Raw genomic sequence first — 27,860 nt, 5'->3', positions numbered from 1 at the left:
AGGGAACCTTGGCAGAAAGCCTGCTGTGTATTTCCCTCCTTGTATTGCCTTGTGTTGCCTCACTGAGCTTAGTTAAGTGTGGAAAAGGCAAATAAGCTGAAAAAGAATCACCAGGGCCTTTCTCTTTCTTTTTATTGCTTCTTCCCTCATAGTTCTCCTCCAGCCTTTTTAACAAGCCAGAAGAGCCCAAAGATGAATCTCCTTCTTCCTGGAGACTGGGACTCAGAAAAACTGGCAGCCACAACATGCTGACTGAGGTGGCCAATTCCAGGGAGACTCTAAGAGACCGAGGCTCCTCTGTCTACCGTTCATCATCAAGCCCTCGAATTTCTGCTGTACTGGACAACAGAGATAAGGTGCTTTTGGCAGGGTGTGGGGAATTCCAGCACAGTTTCCTTCCATGAAAATTCAGTCTTGGGGGAAAAAATGAAAATATTTTCTAGTCTCTAAGTTGATTCAGAACCCTGGTGGTACAGTGGTTAAGATATCGGTTGCTAACCAAAAGGCCAGCAGTTCAAATCTACCAGCTGCTCCTTGAAAACCCTATGGGGTGGTTCTGCTCTGTCCCGTAGAGTTGCTGAGTCGGAATTGACTCAATTGCAACAGGTCGGGTTTTTAAGTTGATTCTGGCAGTACAAAGCCTTGCTATTTTAAAAGCTTTTCCATCTGGCTTACCTTATATTTATTCTTCCTTACCCTCCTTATTCCTTACCTAGAGCAGGAAAAAAAAAGGATCAGGAGCATAACATCTGGATATGGCCTAAAGTGTTGTGAACCAGTACAAATAACTTATCTTTTGATGTTTAGCACTTAGAAAAAAAATGTAAACTCTTTTTTTTATTAGTAGAGGTATAATCAGGGTAACTTCACAAACAGCTTGCTTACATACTCACCCAAGATGAATAAATTTTTATTTTCTGACTTTTGGTTCCAGATTTTATAGGGCTTACTCTGTGCTATTCTCTTGGTTCAGCTATTCCTTACAATCATAGTCTTCTTGCTTGATAATTTCTGGAGACTACTAAAGTGGATGAGGCATACTGGTTGGATTGCCTCTGCTGTGTATTTGTTGTGCATGCCCCCTAAGGAAGCTGCATTTCAAGGAAAAGACAGGCTGGGGAATAAATACAGTTTATTTCATCAAGAAATTTGGAACTGAGCTTTCTGTTTGTGGCTTCTCAAAGGCTCCCCCTCTTTTGGCAGAGCTCCTGCTCTGTAATTTGTGCTACTGTTATCCTTATTCGATCATCCTGGCTTTTCCTATGAGAATTATTTCCCTACATACTGGTTTTTAACGGAGAAAAGTTAGCAATAAGCCTCTGGAAGCTAACGTTTTTAAATACCACTCACAACAGAATTGGTGTTGAGTCCAGAAATAAGATGATGTAGGTATATTATGTTCTGCTCTTTTACCCATAATGTTGTACACTGTGTCAGTGTTGTACCTTCCCCTGTGCTTTACTCGTTTTGATTTTACAGGAGAGAGAAAACAAAAGCTATTTTGGTTCACTAGCATCCAGGAGGCTCAGCAGCACAAGTGACATTGAAGAAAAGGAGAACAGGTATTCCTAACACAAGCCAAAGTTGGCCCTTTTTAACTTTGCTGGGCATCGTGATCTCCTGGCCATAATTCCTTTGCCTCTTTCTGCAGATGTCCTTAGCACAGTCTAGACTGTTTTGTTTCTTCTGCTTAGAACACCTTCCAGCCCTTACCCCCTTGCTTTGCCAGTTCTTGACCCTTCAAATTCTAACTCCAGCTTAGACATTACTGTCTTTAGGAAGTCTTTCCTGGCCCTTTCAAGTGTGGAATAGTTTTAGTCCACCAGTGGGCTCTGTAAAGGTAGGGTCTATTTCTGTCTGTTTTGTCAAGTACCCCTAGTGCCTTCCACATAGTAAACACTAAAAAATATTTTTATTTAGTTGAATTGATCAATTTCTAATTTGCAAGTAGATAAAATTCAAAGTCTTCGTCATCAGTTAAAATGAACATAAGGATTTTGAAGTATTGCTGCATCTCAGAGCAGAACCCAATCTAGAGCCTTGTTTCTTAAAGTGTGGGCCTCAGACCAGCAGCGTCAGTATCTTGTGGGAGCTTGTTAGCATTCCAGAATCTCAGACCCCACCCTAGACCTGCTAGATTAGAATCTGCCCCTTAACAAGTTTCCCCAGGTGATTCTGTACACATTGAAGTTTGAGAAGGACCGCTCTAGAGAACCCATAGCTTTTGTAACAAAGACCCTGAATTACCAGCTGTGGACCAGAAACCCTATTACATCCCCTTCCTGGATGCCTTTTCATTTATACTGCTAAAGAGGCTTCCAACAAGTCCTCCTTCCCTTTCCCCTTCTGTGGTCACCTCTCTCCCTGAGAACAGACTCCCTCATCTCCCCCTACTGCTCCCTTCTCTGCTTATTTATGAGCAACCCACTCCTGAGGACTGGTTGCAAAGTTTTTTAAAAGAGGCGCAAAAGTGACTCCTCATTACAAAAGGGTTAGGAACCCTTGGCCTAAAGAATTTGGTGCTTACTGAAATTGTTTGGCTTCCAAGTTGATGAAAGAGGCAGTCAGTAATACTCATCCTCTTTCTATACAGAGAACAGGTATATAAAACAGAAAATCGCCCGAAAAATGTGCCTGCTTATTTAGTCATCTCATAGTTTAACTATCTGGGTCTTCACTCCCAGTTTGCATTGTATCATTGACAAAAACTGATAGTAGAAGTCAGTGTTGTGTTGTGTTGTGTTTTTTCATGCCTCACAGAGAGTCAGCTGTTAATCTAGTGAGGAGTGGTTCCTACTCCCGACAGCTGCGGAGGGATGAAGCAAAGGGAAATGAAACCCCGGAAACAGTTGCTCCTTCCACCTATGTGTCAACGTACTTGAAAAGGTATCAGGCTCAAAGGGGTGGGAGATGATTTTTCCTCCACTCTGGCCATGGGAATATTTGTAATTGCATGCCTTTTTATATCCAATTAGCACCACAAAAATGAATCAAAAAATGAATTACTTTTATATTTCTTGGGATTAACATCCTGACTAATTTAATATTAAACTTAATTTATTCTCTTAACTGAATTAAAGTAAGCTACTTCCAAATTCTTACCCCAGATCTGAATTTATACTCCATCCTCTCAGTCCTATAAAAGTCTTCAACTGGAAATAACTTCTAGTAATCTCTGGACAGGACTGAATTTAAATTACCCTTGTCCAGTAGTCGGCTCTCCTTTTTCTAAAACCAGAGTAGTTCTCATCTCAAGCTTTATTTTTGGAGAGGGGGAAAAAGGGAGGGACACTATAGGGTGGAGATGGTTGGGAAATTGGGATAGTTGTGTATTGCATAAAGAAGTTTCATATTGAAGCCTGTTAATTTAGGGACTTGAGTTTTTTTTTTTTTTTATGACTTTAATGGCCCTCAGATCCATCAAGATGTGAAACTCGCAAGTTTGGTGCAGAGCAGGTACATGGGTTTCTTTCCTCTTTTCTCACCTATATTCCCTTTTCTGCAGTTATTTTCTTTGCCACTGACTAGCCAGTGACCAAAGCCCCTTTACCAGAGCCGTTACGCTACAAGATATACTGAATTAGAATTTTAATTTGAACTTTGCTGCTGGTGTGGAAGATTCTGATTTTCATTGCTTACTTTGAATTCTTTCTTCATTTCCTCTGACTTAACCCCTCCAACTGCTTTTTCCTGCCATCGCCTTCATCGTTAGGTTTCTAAGGTAATTGATTGGCTACCACGGAAGCAGGCTTTGGCCATAGACTATATGAGTAGATTAACTGTTTGGAATCAAAATTTATTTCCATTTCACAGGAAGAATCTTCTCCAGATCTTATCCAGTACTGTTCCCCAATGTGTGCACTGCCAACTAGTTACTGTCAGAACAAGGGAAGTAGTAAGCTATAAAATAAACAGCCACTGTTACCTTATAATGTTCTTCAGTTCTACAGATACATTCTGTAAGAAAGGGCTCAACTTTAAAAGTATACAAGTATAGCTCAGTTATCTCATGGAAGCTTTATTACACAAACTATGTGTTTTTGGCTTAATGAGGCTATTACCTATTTATTTTAAAGGCTAAGGCCTTGGTCTACTAGATATACTGTTATTGTATACGGTTGAATCCAAGACCAAGAAATCTTTTCTAAGGAATTAACGTTCTAGATCTAGGAGAGAAAGTTTCCATTTAATTTCAGGCATGGAATTATTTTATAATGTGGTTGTTGACTTTTGTGATCCAAATCATCAGTTATATGGGTTGGGTGAGTAGCGTTTGCTTTGATAGATGTAGTCTGACAGAGTTATGGTGAATAGAGGAAAAGAGGGTCTGCCTCTGTTTAGGGTGGAAAACATTCTTAATTATGTGAGCACTTTTGAGGAAACATATACAGCTTGCTTCGTACCTTGGATTTCTAAAGCTCTTCTTCTCCCTGTATAACCCTAAAGTACTTTTTGATTTTACAAAGCCCTGCCTTATGATCTTTTCAGGATGAAAGAATCATATGCCATCACCATTTAAAAATGAAAGCATGAGTAGAAATTTGTCACTCTTGGTCTGTGCCAAACCTTGGCATACTTTCCATTTTCTAGCTCATCTCTTGTCTTTAAGCAGGAATTCCTTTCACATGGCACAGTAAAATGCCTCTTTTCCGAAGAAGGCCCCTAGGTTTTTTTGGTCACTTGCTCAAATGTCTTATTACTATTATAGTCAAGAAACATTTGTAAAATTCTAACCCAAGTGATTTATGTCTGCACTTGAGATAGTTCTCAACTGTCTTCAGTTGAAACAAGGAAAATCGTTCTATTGCTCATATAATAATACTTTCTAGGCTTAAAGACTTTAAATCCTCCCAAAGGCATTTTTGCTTTAGGCTAAATAATTGCAGTTCCCGAAGTCATTTTTGCCCAGAACTCCCCTGTTCTTCTGCACTCTTCTAATTTTGAATCTCTACTCTGAAACCTCCTTCAAATCTCTGGTCTTACTTCAGCTTTTTTAGTGCTACTTCTACGTCAAGCAGACATTTGAGGGTGCATGATTTTTTGCCTTGGGGTTGTTGGGAATTGTTTTTTCTAATAAAATTATTGTATTTCCTAATGTTTTTTCCTTTCTTAGCCTCTACCCTTGTCAAATATTCCACTCTCCCGCTTTCCCTTGTTACATATCTCTCCTTCACATTCCGTCACTCTTTTGGATGATTGACAGTTGCCTGCTTGCTGCCAGTGACCCAGCTCTAGCTGGAGTTGATCACTCCCAGTTGTCATACTCTCTCTGGCCTATATTCCTTTTAAGTGCACAATCTGGGTGGGAAGGCGGTGCTGGGAAATGGTGGGTGAGCAACATGTCCTGAAGGAAGTGACTGTGTGCTATTTTGCAGTGCTTCATTTGGTAGAAGTAGTGACCCCACCAGTCCCTACATTTCAGCCAATCGCAATTCATCTCCTGCTACCTCACCCATTACCACTGGTTCATCTACCTCTCAGGGCTGCCAGGGGCAACCTGCCTCTTCTTGCCCTGCACCAATCAGTGCAAACACTACTGCATCTGTACACCATGGCAGGTAAGGCTTCTTGGAGCCATTTGAGTTGTAGTCATCAAAGTTAATGCCTCTGGACACAGTATGGGATTTGAACCAGGGACTTTGTCACTATAGAAGCAAGTTTGAGTTCCTGCATGAATGTCTGTAATTTAATGAGGTTGCTTTAGCTTTAACTTGTAGCAGCTGGCCAACAGTTGCTCACTGAATAATTGCAGAGTATGTGTGTCCTTGGTGTTTAGGCATCAACTTAATATGACTGCTTTCGTCTCTCAAAAACATCTCTTTCTTACTAGTTGTGATTAAAATTTAAGGTCATACTATTGTGGTACATCAAGTATTAAAAATAATCCCATGTTTCACTTATATTAATTTTCTAGTAATTACGGGTAAGAATCTCTTGGATTTAGTCTTTTTTGGAAGATGGCATTTAAACCCAAATCCGAAGGAAACCTAACTCTTGTTCCATAAGCTTCCTGTAGCTTTCTGAAAATTCCTAGCCAATGGGAGTGTTTTGGTGGAAACACTTTGGTGGGAGAGAGATTTGTGTTTATCTAAATTTTGTTCTCGGAGTAGTGTCTTTTTGTGGTTTCCAGTTCCCTGAATAGGTAGCATGGGCAGAATGTCATTGTGCAAGTGCAGCAGGCCTTTGAGTGTTGTTTATAATCCCCTGGGTGTGGTCAGAGACCTTTTCGCTTTTGAGTGTGGCAAAGGGACTTATTTTTTAGTGGGGAGGTCTTTTGTTTCTGCAGCTGAGACAAAAAAAAGAAAAAATAATGATAGTGTTGCTCTACAAGAATACCCATAATGGCGGTGCTTGATTGGTATTTGACAGTTTACCAGATTTCTTCCCCTAAAATGAATGACGATCACTTATTTGACAGAAGGGACAGGATTATTAATAATAATACCTTATAATTACATAAAAATTTATTAGATCTTCATAGTAATCCAGTTACACATAGGCATGGTAGGTAGTATCCTCATAGATGAAGACACTGAAACATGGGGAGGTTACTCGGTTAACTGTTAAGAGAGAGGGCTGGGGAAAGTGACAAGAGATCACTCCTTTACTGGTGACAGCTGCCATTTGTTGAACCCTGTTACATGCCAGGCATTGAGTTAGGTAATACACAAAAATCATATCGAGATTTTGTTTACCCACATGTAACAGTAAATCCAAATAATAGTGGCTTAAGTAAGATAAAAGTTTATTTTTTTTTTCTCCACTTAAGAGAGCCCAGAAATAGAACTGGTACAACAGCTCCAAGGTCATTAAAAGATCCAGGTTCCTTCTGTCTTTCTGCTCCACAGTGCTGAGATCATGCCTTCCATCTCCATGGGTTGCTTTATGATCTGAAGTAGCTGCTGGAGCTCTTGCCATCATGGCTGCATTCTAGGCAGAAAGGAGGAAGGGGGAAGGGGACAAAGAGGACATGCTTCAGAACTGAGAATTTTCCCACAAGCACTTACCCAACAGTTTTCTGCTTATGTCTCACATAACCTCTAGAAGCTAGGGAAACTTTGGGAAATGTGGATTTTTAACTAGGTACATCATTGCCTTCAGTAACACAGAGGTTTTGTTAATGAGGAAGAAAGGGAGGATGGATATGGGTTAGGAAACTAGCTGTCTCAGGCACACATATATTATGTATAGTCTCACAAAGGCCCCTCCAGTGTAGAGGTATTATTGTCACTTTATAGATAAGGATATTGAGACCAAAGTTTAATCATCTGCCTGAGGTCACACAGCTGGTAAGGAACTGAGATAGGAGCTGAACCCAAGTCTGTGTATTTGGAAGCTCTTGGCCATTTCATTATTGTGTTCCAAGCACTATATTAAGTGTTCTACATATATTATTTTATTTAATCGTCACAGGAACCCTGTGTTTTAGGGTATCATTATCCCCATTTTACAGAAGAGATTAGAGAGGTGACGTTGGCTTAAATTTAGCCACAAGTGGTTTCAAAGCCCCTGTTTATTCTACTCCATTGGGCAGCCCCTACTCCCTCCTCTGGAGCTTTTCCTAGTCTGCTCCTGACAATCTACTTGTCCAATTATGCCACATTTCAAAATAATGGTAAAGATTCTATCATGTACTTTAGTAAAATAAATCCCTGGCATTTTTATATCATCAGAAATAGTTTCATTGTTATTATTTCATTTCATCACAACAACCTGCAGTACTATGGCAGAGAGAACAAAACACGGCATTAACCTAAAAACAACTTTATTTTAGGCTTTCGATAAGTGTATTTTTTTGTAGCTTTGTTTCTGGGTAATTTTGTTAGTGCTTCCTGACAACTCATGTATCTTGTAAGTCTGAGGAATTATTTGCCTTCAATTTTTAAATCCAAAAATGAATATAAAACTTCACCTTTTTTCTAAGCTATTAATTTCTCCTGGAGTAATGTCTTGTATGTTTTAGATACCACTGCCATCTTCAAAAGTGTTCTATTTTTATATTTGCATCTAGGGACCATATTTAGATTTTTGTAATCTGATTATTTTTTCCAAGTTTACTCTAATAATGGGATTATTTGGAAGTCAGTTTATAGCTTTTTATAAACATTTCTGGTCATAATTGGATGTAGGTGAAAAAATAGGTTTTAAAAAAATTCATGCTTTTCCCATCTCTGAGTATCAATTTTGGGTCTCTGTTACCCCAGCAACAAGCTGTGACATCACAAATGATAGCTTTTTGGGTGGAGAGCCAATGGGTTGCTCCCAATTCCTTTAAGAAACAAAGATCTTGTTTTTGCGTAGACGAGTTTAATTACACAGCTTGCTTTTTTGAGAATATCCTTCGTTAAGGTTACATATAGAATCCTAGTAGTTTTTGTTTGAGTTTCTCACTTACGCAGTTATGAACAGACAGACACTTGGCTGAGCGGCGAGGGCGTAGTTGCTGAGCTAGGCGAGGGAGAACTAAACACACTGAGGTTGCAGAGCATTCACTGAGTGTCTCTGGATAACCCAAGAAGATGGTCTTCACGTCTAGACTGAGGACTACCACACAGACACCCACTGCCAAGAATTAAAGGGCAGATGGAGACTCATATTGTAAGTGATTTGAGCGTCTTTTTCATGTATGCACGTATAGGGACCAGACGGTATTGAGGAGTGGTCTCAAGCACCCTTGCATGTGTCACTGTCTTGCCTGGCACCATAGCTAAGGCTTTGTTGATTTATTTATTTAGTCTCAGGCAAAAATACCTCATAAAATAGAACTCCTTGGACAGAAGATAGGAGATTGAATGTGTGTTGATATATTGATACTGTTCCAAGATTTAAGGTCTCAGAATTTAAAAAACCAACCAACCAACCCACCAAAAAAAAAAAAAAAAACGAGCAAGAAAATGTTCTAGTTAAACCTAACAATCTCTAACCCTTCTGTCTCTGTGCCAGCTCTTCGTTGTGTAGCAAGCGTGGCCATTCTTTTTCTGCTTGTGTCTTTTTTCATTTCAGGACTCCCTACAAACCCCAGGCTGACTCGACAGCAGAGAAAACAGCAGACAATGTCTCTTCTAGCACCCCCCTCTGCGTGATCACCAATCGCCCCCCACCTAGCACTGCCAATGGGGTCACAGCTGCCAGTGTGCTCTCAACTACTGGGACAGACTCGTCCGTGGAAGCCAGGGAGAAGAGGAGGTATGCTGTGTCAGTGATTAATTTGTGGGGTTCTGCGAAGAGGAGGAGATAAAGGAATGGGTGTGAATTTCCCCAATCTCAAATAAATTTATTAAAGCAGATCTTTATATTATAGTTTGGATTCTGTCTTTTGCCTCTGGGAAGTTTTGGGTGGAAATCTTAATTACTTCTGATTATTTGACATAGATACTAATTGTATGGTGAATATGCTGTTGTTGTCAGCTGTCATCTAGTCTGCCTCAGACTCGTAGCGACCCCCGTGCACAACAGGATCAGACCGTCGTGATCCATAGGATTTTCAGGCATATCTTTTTTTTAATTTGTCTGGTGAGGGAGAAAATCGTCAGACATTATTTCCCCGTTTTGTGATGGAGAACCAGAAGCATGGAGAAGGATCTCTTGTTTTGTTTGGGGTTATCCATGACAACTTTTCTGGCAGCAAAGAGAAGCAACGTTATGATTAAAGGCTCAGAGAAACTGAGTTAGGATATGCAGTTTTAATTAATGCATTTGAAAAGAATGCTAGAAAAGGAAACGCTAGTACAGTAAACCCTTCGAAAGCCGGAGTCTCTGTAAGGCGGAAACCTGTTAGAGAAGAAAAACTCATACTTTCCACTAAAACAAGTGATAGAAAAGTGGTAAGACTGCACCCTGTGAAAGGCGGAAAACTTTCAAGACCCCAAAAAACAAGGCAGACCCATCGAGTTCTGGCTCTCACAGATTTTGCTGTATCTTATCGTATGGTGTAAGGATAGTGACAGGCTGTTCTGCAATTTCTTTAGAAAGAAATTGTGAGAGAGTGGTTCTGAATTGACATGGGAGAGATTTTAGATAGAAGCTAAGAAGAACTTTTGGTTATCAGAGCTAAGAAACCTTGGAAGATGTGACCAAGGTAAAGTGTACAGTTATCTTCTGCTTTAATAGATGTAAAAACTAGACTGCACTCCATTTGGGGATTTCAGATCTACTTAAAGACTGAGGCATAATTACCTCTTTTTTAAGAGTAGAAAACAGGTGAAATCTTATAAAAATTTAGATTTGCTTGACTTAATTTTACTTTGATTATCCAAAGGAAGATTTTATGTTTATGAATACATATGTATGTAATAAGTCAAGAAATCTTATCATTTACAAGATACAATAAGATTTTTTAAAGTAATATTTTAATGTGTTTTCAGTGAAAGTTTATGTAACAAATTAGGCTCCCATTTGACAATTTCTATACAAATTGTTCAGTGACATTAGTCTCATTTTCACAGTGTTAGCATTCTTTTTGTGTTCCAGTTGTTTCGTTTCCAATACTCTAGTTTCCCTGCCCCATTATATTCTCATCTTTGCTTTTGAGTGACCTTTTTGTCTCATATGGCTGTTTTTTTAACGGAGCACCATACTCACAGGTAATATCCTTTATTTTGTTTGCCAGTTTGTTATTTCACCAAAAGGTGACCTCAGGAGATAGTTTTGGTTCAAGGTTTAAAGAGTATCTCACGGCAGTAATCTCAGGGAGTCCCCTAGTCTCAGCTGATCCAGTAAGTCTGGAGTTTTTAAGAATTTGAGTTCTGCATTTTTCTCCCATTCTTTTGGGGTCCATCTGTTATGGCCCTGATCAGAATGGTCAGTAGTGGTAGCTGGGCACCATCTAGGTCTTCTGTTCTCAGGTTAAATGAGGCCATGTCTTGTGTAGGCTATTAGCCCTATAGACTAGTTTCTTCTCTGAAACTTTGGTTTCTTTCTTTCTCTTTTGCTCCGGACTAGTAGAGACCAATAGTTGTATCTTAGATGGCTACTTGTAAGCTTTTAAGACCCCAGATGCTTCTCCTTTGACTAGGATGCAGAATGTGAACTTTGTGAACTGTATTATGCCAATTGACTGAGCTGTCCCATGAGACTAAGGTCCTGAGCCTTCAAACCCAGAAAACCAGTCTCACAAGGTATTTGGTTATATCTGAGAAGTACCTGTAACTGTGTCCTCTGTGAATATACATGCATGCACACACATATCTGTATGTACTCATACATATGGATACTTCTCGTACACATATATGCCTATATACATGCATATGTGACCATACATTCGTTTTTCAGTATTGTTGAAATTATATATGCCATATTCTTTACCACAAAGATTCTTTTCTTTTGTGTGCTTCTTAGTGACATCGTTTACTCTGGTCAAGCTGTGCTCATTACAGCCACACCCAGTGCTACTTTTCCCATCATCAAAAATAACAAGTATCTGCAATCTAGAGAGTGATTCACCGTTCCCTCCCACCCATCCCTGGTAACCACCAGTGACCATTGGTCTCTGTATATATTTCTACTCTTGTCTTATAAAAGTGGAAAGAGTTGCTGTAGACTTTTTAGATGTTTGTTCATTATAAAGACGACTCTAACATACATGTTTTGAGAAAGAATAGAAGTGAGATGCTAAGTGAGTAGAAAAATAGTGTTTTTTTTTTCTTCTTTTCTCCTGCCTTCCCTGCCTACCTTCTTTTGTTCATTTCTTTACACAAATTTTTTAAAATTTAATTTTCTAGGCTAACAGATTTCAGACGCAGCCGTTGTCCTCTTTTAATTGGTTCCCATCCAAGGTAGTATTAATACATCAATCTCAGACATTTAATGCTTGTGTATTTAATAGCTCAGATGTCATTTAGATGCTATTAGTTTCATTTAGAAGCTAAATATAAAAGTAATATTTTTTACTAGCTGAAAAAAAACTCCTTAAAACATCTTTCTGAGCTGAGAGGAGGAAAACAAGTTAAATCGTCATTAAGATCATGATTCCTGAAATATTAAGTACCTAGAGAAATTTAGAGAGACAGTTACTGCCTTCTGGGAATTTTGTAACCTAGAATCAATAAGATAATATATGCTGCAGATTTTTATTTTTGTTTTATAAGCTTTATTAAATTCCACAAACATTTATTGAGTACCTGTAAAATAACTAAGACATATTTCCTTAAGGAGCAGCAGATAGAAGAATAAAAATACTAAATCGAGATATTAATGAATTATAAGGTGAACATGGTATATCAAGTACAGGTCAAGATAAGTGCTTGTAAAGCATGACAACAAGATAAATAAATAGGAAGATAGTAGGTAAAGAACTGTTGGACTTAGCCACTTAATCTATACTAGCATTCATTTTTTTCAAGATATTAAGCACCTGCCATTGCTAGGTATACAGGCCCAGGCAATGCAGCAGTGAACCAGACATACATGATCTTAGCCTTTGGGAAGCTTATATGCTGGTGAAGAAGATGAACATTAAACAGACACTTAATTATGCTTGTAGCGTATACTGTGACAAAGCAGTATGAGTTGTCATGACAGTGTATTACAGAAGACCTGCCTTCTCTGGGGGATTAGAGAAGGCTACCCTAAGGGTGGGATGCTCAAACTGAGATCTGTAGGACAACAAATAGGTAGGTGAAGAGAAGGCAATGGGCATTCCAGCCAGAAAGTATGGCAGTTGAAAAGGCACTAGGTGGAGAGGCGCTTGGTCCTTTGGAGATACTGAAAGGGGGCACGGTCGGTGACTTTAGTGTAGAGAAGCAGGGAAAGAGTGGTCTAAAGTGAGGCTTGAGGAGTAGGTAGGAGCTATACGATGCAAGGTCAATAGTTAATGCTCAGGATTTTGGATTTATATGCTAAGAACCATGGGGAGCCACTGGAAGACTTTTTTTTTTTTTTAAACAGTTTTATAGAGATATAATTCACATACAGTAAAATTCACCTGTTTGAAGTATATAATTCAGTGGTTTTTAGTAAAGTCACAGATACCTGCAACCATTACCATAGTCAATTTTAGAACATTTTCATAATCCCCAAAAAAAACCCTCCATCCCCCCAGCCCTATGCATCCACTGATGTGTTTTCCGTCTCTATATATTTGCCGGAAACCCTGGTGGCATAGTTTTTAAGAGCTATGGCTGCTAACCAAAAGGTCAGCAGTTTGAATCCACCAGGTGCTCCTTGGAAACTCTATGGGGCAGTTCTCCTCCTTCCTATAGGGTTGCTATGAGCCGGAATCGACTCGACGGCAACAGGCTTGGTTTTGTTTTTTATATATTTACCTATTCCAAATATTTCATATAAATGGAATCATATAATATGTGGTGGTTTGTGACTGGCGCCTTTTGCTTAGCATAATGTTTTCAAGGTTCATCCAGGTCGTAACATGTACTTCATTCCCTTTTACTGTGAATACAACACATTTTATTTATGCATGTATCAGCTGACGAACATTTGGATTGTTTCCACTTTTGAAATGGTGCTATGCACATTTGTGTATTGATTTTTATGTGGACTTATGTTTTCATTTCCCTTGAGCATATAGGAGTGGAATTGCTGGATCATATGTCACTAGGAGGTTTTAAGCAAAAAGCACCATGATCCGATTAACATTTTTTAAAGTTCCGGCTTTTAAACTCTGCCTGCAGTGTTGTGTGTAAATTGGGTAGAGGAAAGGCATATGAGATATAATGGTGACTTGCACTGAGGTGGTGGTACAAGAAATGGAGAAAAATGAGTGGACTCAAAATATATTTAAGAGGGTGGTTCCAGCAACATGGTAGATGGAACTTACAAGGACCGTTTTTCCATTATAAAAGTAGAAAAATATAAGTGAGTTCAAAAGAAAGAAAGGGAACTACCAGGTGACAGAAAGTAAGAGAAACTCAAAAGTCGGAGTGGTTTAAGTGGCCCGGGCATGGTATAAGACCTATATGTAGACCTTGGGGTGTAGAAACTCAGATTTTAATGCCATCTGTGGGTATAGGAAGCATGGCTTTGGACCTGACTAGTCTGGGAACTGCAATGGAGACCCTGTCTAAAGCTGGAATTCTCAAAGGGCTCCCTGGTTCATGAAAAGGGTACTTTGCCCATGGCCCAAAGAAGTGACAAAGAAGGAGTCTATCCAAGGCTCTGGGGAGGGGCAGAAAAGCCTCTTGGGGGAAATTTCTCTACTCATATAGTTTGGAAATCCCAAGCCAGGAATTTAATAGAGAAACTTTGCCAGTGTTCTTGAATCTCTGTGGTCCTGGCACAAGCAAATTCAAAACCACCTTGAAGGAGCACATCTACAAGCAGGGTATAAGGAATTTCCATAAAAACGTTTCTACCAAAGATGAACTGTCATAACACATTATAAAACACTGAAGGAAATGAACTACCATGAAGCAGAGTCAACAGATGTAGGTTCTAAGATAGATTCATAGATATAGACAAGCAGGTAATAGAACTTTAAATGCACAACAGAAATTTCAAAATATTATCTGAGTTAAAAAAAAAAATTGCAATCAAGCCAATTCCTACTCATAATGGCCCTATAGGACAGAGTAGAACTGCCCCATAGGGTTTCCAAGGAGCGGCTGGTGGATTTGAACTGCCGACCTTTTGGTTAGCAGCAATGCCAACCTTTAGGTTAGCAGCAGAGTTCTTAACTACTGTGCCACCAATAATTAGAAGTGAGGAGCTGTGCTAAAGGTAGACATAGGAACAGTTAGGTAAATGAATGAAGCATGGTTTTAAAAATATAAGATTTTGCAAATACAGTATTGTATCTATCATAAACCAAACCCACTGCCGTCGAGCTGATTCCGACTCATAGCGACCCTATAGGACAGAGTAGAACTGCCCCATAGAGTTTCCAAGGAGCACCTGGTGGATTCGAACTGCTGACGTCTTGGTTAGCAGCCGTAGCACTTAACCACTACGCCACCAGGGTTTCCGTATTTATTATAGAGGTCTGTTTAAATGGAAACCCACATATATAAAGCGTTCAATAACCATTTATCGAGAGACTACCATGTGCCAGGCACAGAAGTACTAAGGATACAAGGTCAAAGAAAATGTCTTTCCTGCCCTTGAGGAGCTTAAGTCTTTCTAGTGTGGGAAGGCAAACAAGTAAACCAGGTAGGACAGTACATTTGTGAAGTGCTGTGGTAAAGGTACGGGTAAGATTGCTATGGATGCGCAAAGGAGGCGAATCTAACTTAGATTGAGTAGGGTGACAGGGAAGGCTCACCAGAGGAGCTGACTGGAGTTGAATTTTGAAAGGCAACTGGAAGTTAGCTGTAAGTAGTAATAGAAGGATGGTACTTTAGAGGGAACACAAGAAGTTCAGGAAGCAAACAAGTTCAGCATGCCTAAAGCTGGGGGAAGGAAGGCCACTGTAGCATTTCTGAAAGTGTGTTTTGTGAAACAGATTTAGATTTGGGAGGGAAAGGACTCCATGGCCATATGAATTTGGGAAACACTGGGTTAAACAACGTTAGACAAGGTTACCCAAAAGCCTTCTCAGGATCACTCTTCTCCTGTGAAGGGGGAAGGGGAAGTTAAGAATTTGCAGCGTTTTACACACTTTGGAAATTGTGGATTAGAGAGGTAGGCAGGAACCGTATCATGGAGAATTTTGTCTATGGTATGCTAAAAACCTGGACTTTTATTCTTAAAGCTACTGCAGGATTTTAAGCAGGGGAATGACTTGATTGACTAAAGCACATCGTTTAAGCCTTTGCAAAATTAAAGCTGTTTAGTTTCTCCCTCTAGCCAAACATAAGCATAAAGAAAAAAATGAGATGTTTTGAAAACAGCTGAATTTTCCTTCTGAAAGAGCTTGCTGCGTGCTAATTCTCCTGAAGCTGCAGTTCCTCCGTAATCAACTCGTTGTGGAAGCATTTTGACTCCTGCTGGGAAATCGTGGTGGAAGCTTGAAGCCTGTGTTCATAGGTCCAATTGGAACCAATTAGTGAGCATTGGGGTAAACAGGGCTTTAAAACTGGCCGCAGCAAGACCTAACCAGTGGAAAGTAATCTCTCAGAAATAATCTCCATTTGCAATGTAATTAGAGTTTTTAGATTGGGGAGTGGGCTTTCCTTTTTTGAGAATGTTTTATTCCAAGAGGGAATAAGCGGGTGGGTGCATACCAATTGTTCAGTAATCGGCCTCAGTTTTACACCTCGGTAACAGTTCTTTACTCAGGTCGTTAACTACAGATATATTATTAAATAAACAAAGCCAGGTGTAAAAGGATACATTATGATACACCAAACAGTAATAAGCTTGGAAATGTTAACACTGGGTTTCTCTGAGGGATTGTGGGTAATTTTTATTTTCTGAATTTTTCCAAATTTCCGTAGTGATAAAGTATTACCATTATACTGGTGGAGGGGGCTTGAAAAAAAATTTAACTCTAGGGTCAAGAGCCTTTCTTATGATCTAAGTCTGTGAAGATGGCCGTGATCATTGAGAGTAAACCCAATAGTCAGAAATTCAAGGTTTGCAAGATTCTAGATAACTTATCATTTTGCATATACAGCTCAGGGCAGAACTTCTGCAACACTTCATTGCTTTTGAGAAGGGCACAATCTTGTATTTGTGAAGTTCTTTTTTTTTTTTTTTTCCTGCAGAGCTCACGTGTGCTCACATGTATTCTCTTCCAGTGATGGAAAGGGGTAGAAACTATGCTCCCTGTTTTACAAATAAGAATGCTGAGACCCTAAGAGAATCGAGTGATTTGCCTAGTTTTCACACCTTGAGGTAGGGCGTAGTGGAGACCATCACCCAGGCTTCCTTTTCCTCTTCACTGAACTCACTATCCATTTCTTCTTTTGGATGAGTATTAACCATAAAGAATAAAAGTTTGGAATCAGGAGCCTGTCCGTCTTAATCTTCAACTCAGAATGCAACAGTCTCTGCCTTCTTGGCGCTGTGATCACTGCCTTTGGCTCGCTCCTGAGGACCATAGAAACCAACAGGGCCATCTGATTATAAAGGGGTTGATTTGACTTGCAGACAGGAGGATAGAAATGGCAAGTGGCAAGCAGTTGGCAGATAACTGCAGGGATATCAGGGCCAAGCAGCAGCTGTCACAGTAGTGTTTGGCTGGGTTCATTTTCCACAGCTTCAAGTTTTCCTTAGCAACACAATGTAAACAAATCCCTTGGCTAATATTAGAGCCTGATAGTGCCTGCCTTTGATTCTCTTGCTCTGTTTCTTCCCTAGCTTTTTCCCCCTTCTTCCATCCCAACCCTAAATCTTAAGTCTTCTTTTTTTTATGGACGTCCTTTCTTTGCTTTATAGGAATGGCTTAAATAGTTTTTCTCCACAAGAAGCTACAATTGTTTTTTCCCTCCCAAACAGCCCACATTACACCTCTGTGTTTTGCTTGGCCAGGATACCGACAGTACTGGCTGGGTCGTATACATCGCAGACGTCGACCTTCCTGGATCCCTTGGGGTCTTTCTAAGCTAGGTAGTTATTCTTGCTAATGTGAAGCTGTCAGCAGATTAATTTGGCATCAGCTTTGGAATGTTAGAAATTTAAACCAAGTAATTAAACTCTGAGTCATGGTTTGTAAAAGTCATTTGACTCATCCCTCTGTCGCCAAGCTAGAGGTAGGCAGCTGTTGATTCAGAAAGGTACTCCAGAAAAGAGATTCCACAACCTCCTTCAGGCTCTCTCAATTTGGGTTCTGAGATGAGTACTTTCTTTCCTTTCCAAAAATCTGCAGCAATGCTGAACTACCAAGTTTATTTCTCTACTGCTATAAATAGCTCTCTTCCAACTATGAATGTTGGGCAGGAAGACGGTGAAATATACATAGCAGTAGGTATTCCTACTCTGTTGCTATTCCTTCTATGATTAGGATTATGCCGTGGCACTCCGAACAACTCTTGAATGGAATGAAAGAAAAGAGTCAGCCTCTGTGTAGGCCAAATCCTTAGGAAGCAGAATGACAAGAGGCTCCACTGAAGATACCTTACAGACAAAACTGCCCTCAGTGTCACATGGCACATCTGTATTATTTTTTCAGAATATGTCTGCTTGGAAAAGATAGTGGTGATATGTTACTAGGTACCTGTGAAAGGCTTGACTTAGTGGGAAGAACACAGGACTGATGTGGAGTTCCAGTCCTGCCTCTTATCTGCTGTGTAATTTTGAGCAGATCAGGCTCCCTTTCTGACCCCTTCCTCGTATATAAAATAGGGACAATAAAACCAATCGTGTAAGCTTGTTGTTAAATTAGGAATAATTCGTGGATAGCCCAGATGTCCCCATGCCTATCTCATGAGGCTATTGTGAGAATCAAATGAAACAGACCATGTGAAAGGATATTACAAACTGCAAAAGAGTTTAGAGATATAAATGATAATTATCCATGTTATGACCAGTAAAATGACCTTTTGGCTTTCACTTAGGTCTGTGCCTAGCTCCTCCAGCGCTAATACAATTGGAAATAAGATCTACCTGAATGTGCTTATTGCTACCATTTTAGACTTCAGGTTATTTATTTATTTCTTAAACCTTGTGTGCTACAGAGATCCTATATCTCAGCACTGTGAGATTATGTTCTTAGTCTAGGCCCATTCGTCCTGTCTCTGATCTCCTTACCTGTTGTTGACAATGTCATACATTGCTGGGATGTTCTTACGGGAGCACTGTGGGAAAAGCTGCGTCGTCCAGGAATCTCAGCACACTGAAGTTTACCTGAGGCAACAACCAGTCAGCTAAGCAGGATATAATGGGAGCGCTTGATCCTTGCAGGAAAGCTTGAGCATGGGCCTCCAACACCAGTGATATTCTTCGTATTACAAACACTAGTAATTCCTTCCCACAAATTCCTTTCCTTCCTGTGTTGTGCAGTCAGCTTCTGTTGTTTTGTAATCAGGTACGCTCCAGACTATGCAATATTGGATATTGTTGCCTCTCAAGTGAACATTTTTTCATATTTTAAGATCTCTGAGATGAGAATGTGTCTTACCTTTGCCCTTTGTCATTCCTGTGCATGTGTGAATTTGGTCCTAGGTGTTCATATTGTTACTTCCACTGAGTTACGTGCATTGCTGGTGCTAAATATGTCTAAGTCCAAAAGACTTCTTTCAACAGCTATTAATTTAAGTGATAAGAAATCATGTGTCATAGGTTAATTGGCAGTGCTTTTTCTTTCTTAGTGATAAATAAAATAATGACACATCTTACAGTGGATGGTGTTTTGGATTTGATGCAAAATGGTACTATTTAGCTGGTGAGAATGATGCTGTCAGTCTATATTTAGAAAAAGGAAATGGGAAGTGATTGCTAATGTGTATGGGATTTCTTTTGGGATGATCAATTCTAAAACTGACTATGGTGATGATTGTATAACTCCAAATATGCTAAAAACCGTTGAATTGTACACTTTGAATGGGTAAATTGTATGGTATGTAAATTATATCTAATAAAGCCGTTTATAAATCACATTAGTAACATTAGAATAAGTTACAGTACAAAGACGGCCTTAAATCTTAATGTATTTAAGGGCCTTGAATTTTAAAAAAAACCTATTTTTCCTGTATTTTTGTTGCTAAATATGGCTTATTGCAACATGAACTCACTTCATTTTCAAGGGCATTTATCACACAGTCATCCAGAACACCACACAGAAGAAAGAGCAAGAGTCTGTGGTTCCCTGATGTAGCAGAGCCTCTGGTGGCTCTGTCCCAGTTCCCCAGCCACTTCAGTGTGAAGTGGGCAGTCACCTAACACCTGCTACTCAAAGCCCTTATCAGCCATGTTTTTACAGTTAATCTTCTGATAAAGTGGTTCTTTTTTCAGAGCTGCGAGTATTGGTGACCTGTAGGAAGGATCCAAATTTTGTGCCCTCACTCAAACTCCCCTCTTTCTCTTCTGTCGGTTGACTTTCCCATGTTAGAAAAAGACAGTCACTTGTAACAATCTCATAACGCGGGCTCTGGTATTTACTAGAGAAGGAGAGCCAGAGGAGTGGCCACCCTGTTTGTTTAAAATTGGGCTTCTGGGAAAGCTGTTGTGCAGGTGCGTGGCAAGGTGTGTCTGAGGTAGAATGACCTGCTCTCCCCTGGAATGATTTGATCTGGCAGTGCAGTCCCTTGCCATTCCTGGTTTTGTGGAAATCAAAGGCACAGGAAATTGATCTGTGTTCTGGGGAATTGAGAGGAGGTTCTGCCGTAGTCTACTAACACCCTCTGTGTTTGGGGACTAACGGGTATGCTGAGTGTTGAGACATCAGCAAGTGCTGGACTCGGAATGGCAGAAACAGCAGGTAACAGTTCTTTGCCCAACAGCTTTGATGTCCTAGATGCATGTTTCTACCCTCTGTCCTCCTCCCCTGCTTCTCCTGGTGGTTCTTTGGGAAGCTGCATTTTCTTGGTTGCATACATTGTTTTTGGTGGTATGGTTGTGAGACACAGGGCAGTAAGAACAAGATGCGCAGTGTTCAGAATAACCACCTTGAGCTTCTGTGGTGTTTTCCCGTACGCCTAATGAATTTAAACATGTGCACTAACTTAAGGATCAGACCCAAGATGTTAGGGTAGCAGAGGACAATTAAGCGTTTCAAGAAGTAGCAACATGCATCTCTTTTTCAGAGGAAATTGGTATCAGTAATGTTATTTTTAAGTTGGATGGTGGCTCACAGGTGGTGGTTGTATTATCCTTTATATATTTTCATATATCTTAAATATTACGTAATGTAATCTATTTAAATAAAACAAAGAAAAAAACATTGTCAGATATTTCGGGCAATTACAGAAAGAAGCTAGTTTAAGTAGGGGAAAGGGTAGATTGTTCCTTTAGTTGGCCTTTGAACAGGAAATTATAAAATGAAGAGGCTAGTTCAGTGAGGTCTGGTAGAAGCTGTTTTACTTACTACGAAGTGTACAGTCAGATTGAATCTTAATGGAAATACATGTTTTCCCATATATATAAAATGAAAAGTTTCCTAATTGATCTTATATGCTCAGAGGACCAGTTTCTGGACAAAATTCAAAATTATGCTGGTCAAGTAGTATAGAAAGTCCTGCTGATGACCAGTCATTTTACCCTGTAGAGAGATAACTCATCAAACTCTTTGAATTCAGCCTATCCAGAACTATACTGTTGGTTCTTATCTCCTTTTCTCTACTCTTCTTCCTGTATTTTGTGCCTTTGGTAATTGTATCACTTTATATATCTGCTTAAGGTAGAAGACAGTCATTTTCTGAACTCATGCCCCTCTTGCTGTGTCCATGCTGAACCTTCTTTCTGGAATGACGTTCTCTTCTCTGCTTAACAAAATCCTACCTGTACCATAAAAGCTCCTGTAAATTAAACCTCACTGTTGACTACCCTGCTCCTCCAGCTCCAAGTTGAAACCAGCATTCCCTCCTCAGTGTTCTTCTGTAGCACCATTCTTTAGACTGCTGTAAACCAAAATGAAACCTGTTACCGTTGAGTCAGTTTTGACTCGTGGCGACCCCATGTGTTAGGGTAGAACTGCACATGGTTTTCTTGGCTATGATCTTTACAGAAGGAAATTGTCAGAGCTTCCTTTCGTGATGCCATTGGGTAGGTTTGAACTGCCAACCTTTAGGTTAGTAGCCAATTGCAAACCACTTGCACCACCCAGGGACCTCAGGACTCGCGTAACAAACTGTCTTTTGCCTCCCCTGCTATGTTGCGAGATTCTTGAGGGTACTTTTTTTAATGGACTTTCTTCACACCACAGAACTTAGTACATAGTAGATAATGGGTAAATGTTTATTGACTCTTTTGTTTCTTAAGTGAAAATAAGCCCCAGTGTAGTAATCCCCTACGTCCGTAAGATGGCAGCAGTGGGATGTCAGTTGGATCAGTTTAGCATAGCATATCTATCCCATTCCATTTTAAGAGTTTTCATATAGGGAGCGCAGATGCTTTCTGGCATGTGGAGGCCCTCTGTGCGCTGCCGCTCTGGCGCCTCTTCACACGAGAGCAGCAGGCACAAGGTAAAAAGCTCCCTGGGTTGCAAGGCAGGAGGCCTAGTTTACTCTTCAGCTAAGCTCACAGTTTATGCTTTCTCTCAGGCAAGCCATTTAACGTCTCTAGTCTCAGTTTCTTCATCTGTTCATCAGTGGAGTTAGGAGATCTATAGGTAATAATGGAGTCTAAAATCATAGGATTCTAAGTTTTCATTGACTGTCTTGCTGTTTATGTGCTCAATATTGTGTTAAGAATTCTGGGTATGATAAGAAAGGGGTATGCTCTAGGTTGTGCCGTCAAGATCAAGAACACTAAGTATACACATACTTAACCGTGAGCATGTATTAAGGAACAATATATGAGTGCGAACTTGTGTTCAGGTAGGTATACCAGGAGTTCGGAGAGGAAGGGGAATGGTGTAGTGTAGGGTGGTTAGAAAGGGCTTCATGGAGCCAGAGGAGGTGGAATTTGACTTGGCCTTCAAGCATATGAGAGGCTTAATTGGCATAAGAGAATTACTGTTATGGGGAGCTTATTATATGTCCAATACCCTGCTAGCTGCATTTATTCCTCATAAGTTTGTGACATAAGTAATATCATTCTCTTTATACATATAAAAAAATTAAGGCTCAGGTAGGTTAAGGAACCTGCTCACAGTCACAGAGCTAGTATATGGTAAAGCCAGGATTCAAAACCAGGTTTTTTGAACTTCAGAGCTCATGCTTCCTTTTCTAGACCACCGAGCAAAGGTGTAGTGAGAACGGTACTAAAGGCCAGTCTCAGTTGAGCTGTCCTACCCCATAAGCTGGGCAGCATAAACACAGCGGTTAAAATCTCCTACATTTCTTTGAAGGGGAGGTAGAACTTCTACAAATGAGTATTTATCTTGGGTGATAACACTTGTGAAATTGAGGTGAATTGAAATCTTCCTGTCGTCTCTGGAATCTGAATGGAAGAGAGGGGCTTTTGAGAACCACGTGAGAAATTGTCTTATAGGTCAGCTGGCTTGTCCAGTGTTGGGAAAGGATGCTGGGTGTAAGAAGTTGACTTTGGGAGAGCTCCAGAGCCTGGGGAGGGCATATTTCTATTTTAAGAAGTATCTAAAAATTGAACATGATGAACATATTTAATGTCACTGAACTGTACCTGTCAAGATTGTTGAAATGGCAGATGTTTTGATACCTATATGCTGTATTTACCACAATTTAAAAAAAATGAAATAGGCTGACAGCAATTACCTGAATGATTCATCGTTTCTGATTCTTCTTTAAACAACGATTTTTCCTCCCTCCTTTTTCTTAGAGGCTCCTAGACAACCCTGGGTATATACTGACCTAACTCTTTAATTTGTTGTTTTTTAAAGAAATCTTAGTCTTCTAACCTGGAAGAAGGAGAAGTAGAAAAATTGTAATTCACAATCCCTGTGTACCTGTGCTGAAAATGGCTTTCTGATCATTGACATGTAAATAAAATATGGTACTAGCTCAAGGATCCTTTGAGAACTAAATTCCTTTATAATAAAGCTGACAGTGTTTAAAAGAAAGAACACTTGGCCCACAAAATCCATAAATAATGGAAAGCAGAACTGCAAGCTTAGCTAATCCATGATGAAAATACACCTGCACAGAGTTCATTTGTCCTTGAGAGGTACTTGTCTTTCCGATCTTAACTAGAACTCACCTCTGGCCCTGCACTGCCCTCTAGGGCCACCATATCTCACCCCTCCCTTTGCTATTAATCTTGAAAAAGTCCTCTAATTTCACTTCCTTCATTTCCTGGCCTCATACTCACTCCTCAACCTATTACAGTAAGAATTCTGCCCCACCCACCCATCCGGTGAAATTGCTCTGTAGAGTTCCTTGTTGTCGTACCCTTAAGTCACTTCATCTTTTCCCTTGAACTGTCAGCAGCATTTTGTAATGTTGACACTGCCTTCTGAAACCTTCACTCTGCTACAACCTCTGCCTCTGTGATACCACTGTTGCCTGGTTCACGTCCACCCTTTCTGATTACTTCTTTTCTGTCCTTGTTGGCCTTTCTTCCTATGCAAACACCTTTTATGTTATATCAGGCTGCTTTCTTCTCTGTCCTCAGTACTCTCCCTAGCTGATCTTATCTACTCCAACTGCTTCAGCTATCACGCAGGTCTCTGTCTCTAGCCCAGACTTTTCTGCTGAGCTTCATGAAGCTACATGGAAAGGGCTTACTTAGGAACAGTGCCTGGATTATGGTAGGCACTCTATAACTATAGCCGTTTCTGACCATTACCTAGTCCCCAGGTTATGAATTTCTGACTTATGTACAACCGTAATTATGAAACAACCCCCCTAAAACCTATTATATTAAAAATTCGAGGTATATACAATGGTTCATGATAACAAACAGGCACTACTTTGCGATGCAAGTTATTATTATTATTGCCATATTATTATGTTAAAGATGCTTTAGTGTATCTGGAAGTGTTTCTTTAATGTTTTTATGTATAGAAAGGTACACTATATACTGTATACTAAGACAAACATTTGACTGACTGACATTAAATATGAACTGTACCTGACTGTTCCTTCCTATGTATAGATTCGACTTAGACAGACTTAGGAACAGAACACGTTCATAATCCGGGGGCTGCCTGTATTTTCCTTTCCCCTTCGTTTCTTCATCTATTTAAAATATTGTCACGGGTTTCTTTAAGGATTCTCAAGTCTTCTTTAGAAAGAGGATATAAACAAACAAATAAACCAAACCACATTATTCTCTCTGACCTTTAAAAAGAGGGGAGAGGGACAGAGAGAGAGAGAAAAGTCTGTTTGTTCTCGTGTATTTTTTAAATCTTTGTTAATGGTCCTGTGTAGTGTCACCCAACTAAGAAGCTTGGAAATCAGACTGGAAGCCTTCCCCTCTTTCCGTATCACGTTTAGTCGATCATCAAGCCCTGTCTGTCATTGTTACCCTTCAGTTCCATCCTCTCCTCTCCCTCTGCACTGCTCTCTCTTAACTCAGGCCCTCCTAACTAGACCCCTGGTCTGTCCTTCCCTTGCCCCACCCACCAGTCCATCTCCTGCAGTGGGGCCCAGGTAGTCTCTCTAATATACAAACGCGATTAGGTCACTCGACTGCTTAAAAACCATGAATGCCACAAGGAGCCATGTCAGCCCCTCCCCCATTGTTTTCTAGGAAGCCGCTTCTCATTTTCTTCAGATTCTACCCAGATCACCTCAGGAATGTGTTCTATTCCTGATTCACCCTCAGGCAGTATTGGGTTTCCTCTCCAGAGCACTGTCTCTTTAGGGCAGTTTTGTATGTTAAATTTTAATTCTCACCAGTTATATGTCCGGAAAAAAAAAAATTTTTTTTTTTCTTTATATGTCCAAGTCCTCCAGAAGATCGTGTTGGAGATCAGACGTTCTTCATTTTTACATACAGTATCCGGGATAAAAACTGGTAGATTCTAATGCCGACCTTTTGGCTAGCAGCTGAGCTCTTAACCGCTGTGCCACCAGGGCTCCACATCTGGTATTAGGTGTTCCTAAATAAAACCTAATTGACTGTGTTAATGTCTTGATTGTTACTTCTTGGTCTATTTATTTATTATTAATAGATTTTGATGCTAACAATTAGTCAATCTGATTTTTAATAGATTTTTCTTATCACGATTATATCAAGAAAATACTCTTCCCTTCTTAACCTGCAGTTCAGGAAAGCGCAGGAATCTTTCTTTCTGAAATGGTTAGCAAAATTTGGCGTATACTTAAAAGTGTTTTTTTCTTCAGAGAGTAGTTTTCATCTGATTGTTAAAGGTGAGTCAGAGTTCAGCAGTGGTTAAGGACCACAGGTCTGGGAGCTCGTTCTACTTTCCCAGGTGCCCCCTTTCCCTAAGCAAGGCCACGCTAGTGACTACAGCAGCTCGAAACCAGTTGCTGGGAACTGGTGAGAATGGAGGAGCCCGTGAATCCGTGAATGCACTGGCTCAGTACTTGGAGCCCACCTCATGTTAAAATGGGTCTGTTTCTGATTCCCAGTGAACACAGCTTGTTGTGTTAGTTTTGCTTGAGTCAATTCTGACTCCTGGCGACCCCATGTATGCAGAGTAGAGCTGCTCCATAGGGTTTTCAAAGCTGCGACCTTTTAGAAGCAGATTGCCAGGCCTGTCTTCTGAGACACCTGTGGGTGGGTTCGAACTGCCAACCTTTTGGCTAGTAGTTGAGCGCTTAGCCATTTGTACTACCCAGGGACTCCAAACACAGGTTAGAACCTTCTTTTCTACCTCCCTCAACCTTAGTCTAACCATACTCCACCTCTCTTAAGGCTGACCAAATAGCATTTTCTTTTCTTTCTTTCTTTTTTTTTTCTGGCACATTTAACTTTCTTTAACATTTAGTATATCCTAGATAGCATGCGGAAACCCTGGTGGCGTAGTAGTTAAGAACTACAGCTGCTAACCAAAAGGTCAGCAGTTCAGATCTACCATGTGCTCCGTAGAAACCCCATGGGGAGGTTCTACTCTGTCCTGTAGGGTCGCTATGAGTCGGAATCAACTCGTCGGCAACGGGTTTGGTTTTTTTGGTTTAGATAGTATGCCTGTGCCTTCTATATCACTAACAACTCTGGTAATAAGGTTTTTTTTAAGTGTGAAATACAAAAACATCTCTTTTATGAAGATCTCACTGTTATGAAACAGCCCTTTGAGTATTAATGATCATTTTTTAGTGTCTGGACTTTCTAGTTCTTAAATTTTTCCACTATAATTGTATTTTAAGTAGAAAATGAAAATTATCCATAGTCTCACCACTCAGCAATATCTCTGCTAACGTCTTTCTATGTTCTGTTTATTTTGAGGTCATGCTGTATACAGTGTTTTCTTAAAAAATATTTGACTATTAAATATTACAAACAAGTACCCAGTATATCCATCTTTCATCTTAAAGCCTGACATTTTGCCCTATTTGCTTCAGTTCCTCCCGCCCCCACACTTTATTTTTTAGAGCAGTTTTAGGTTTATAAAAAAAAATTGGGCAGGAAGTATAGAGAGTTCCCATATGCAGTGTTCCTCCCCTGTACACAACTCCTATTGTTAACATCTTGCATTAGTGTGGTACATTTATCACAGTTGATGAACCAACAATGATACGTCATTACTAACTGGGTTTTTTTATTATTATTATTAACTAAAATCCGTAGTTTAATTAGGATTCACTGTTTGTATTGTGCAGCTCTGTGGCTTGTGACAGATGCACAATGTCATGTAACCACCATCACAATATCATGAAGAATAGTTTCCAAACGACCAGTTGCCACTGAGTCAGCTCCTACTCATGGTGATTCCGTGTGTGTCAGAGTAGAAGTGTGCTCGACAGCGCTGTCACTGGCTGATTTTTCGGAGGTAGATCACCAGGACTATCTTCTGAGGTGCCTCCGGATGGACTCAGATTTCAAACCTTTCAGCTAGCAGCAACTGAGAGACTCCAGAATAGCTTCAGTACCCTTAAAATGCCCTGGAAACCTTCTCACCTCCCCCTGGAAACCCTTGATCTTTTGTCCTTCTCACCTCCCCCTGGAAACCCTTGATTTTTTCAGCGTCTCTGTAGTTGTGCCTTTTCCAGAATGTTGTTTTGTTGGAATCATACAGTGTAAAGTTTTTTCAGGTTGGCTTCTTTCACTTAGCAATATGCATTTAACGTTCCTCCAAGTCTGTTCATAGCTCATCTCTTTTTATCACTGCATAACACTCTACTCTATGGATGGACCGCAATTTGTTTATCCATTCATCTACTGAAGGGCATTTTGGTTGCTTCCAAATTTTGGCAATTATGAATAAAGCTATTGTAAACATTCACGTGCAAGTTTTTGTACAAACATAAGTTTTTGACTTATTTGGGTAACTACCTAGTGTGTGATTACTGGACTTTAAGCCTATGTTTAGCTTTTATGGGAAA

General features: G+C 40.0%; 1 protein-coding gene across 14 annotated transcripts in view; it reads left to right on the top strand.

Moving 5' to 3' along the window:
- Positions 1-27,860, top strand: part of PPP1R12B (protein phosphatase 1 regulatory subunit 12B) — a 268,308-nt gene that overhangs the window by 111,840 nt on the left and 128,608 nt on the right. For 10 of the 14 annotated variants that reach the window (XR_010318760.1, XR_010318761.1, XM_023548266.2 and 7 more), the window contains exons 10-14: positions 153-356; positions 1,480-1,562; positions 2,761-2,886; positions 5,376-5,558; positions 9,004-9,186. Coding sequence is in view for 12 of the 14 variants with exons in the window: in XM_023548266.2 (XP_023404034.2) it covers positions 153-356; positions 1,480-1,562; positions 2,761-2,886; positions 5,376-5,558; positions 9,004-9,186 (779 nt within the window). In the remaining 2 variants the exon portion in view is untranslated. Of the gene's footprint in view, positions 1-152; positions 357-1,479; positions 1,563-2,760; positions 2,887-3,415; positions 3,457-5,375; positions 5,559-9,003; positions 9,187-27,860 lie in introns of those variants that run through there. The other 4 variants (XM_003410228.4, XM_010590213.3, XM_023548269.2 and 1 more) reach the window with 3 other exon arrangements.

Source organism: Loxodonta africana, chromosome 20 (assembly GCF_030014295.1).
Source record: "Loxodonta africana isolate mLoxAfr1 chromosome 20, mLoxAfr1.hap2, whole genome shotgun sequence".
In the NCBI taxonomy this organism is placed as follows: domain Eukaryota; kingdom Metazoa; phylum Chordata; class Mammalia; order Proboscidea; family Elephantidae; genus Loxodonta; species Loxodonta africana.
This window is presented reverse-complemented; position numbering and strand designations above follow the sequence as displayed.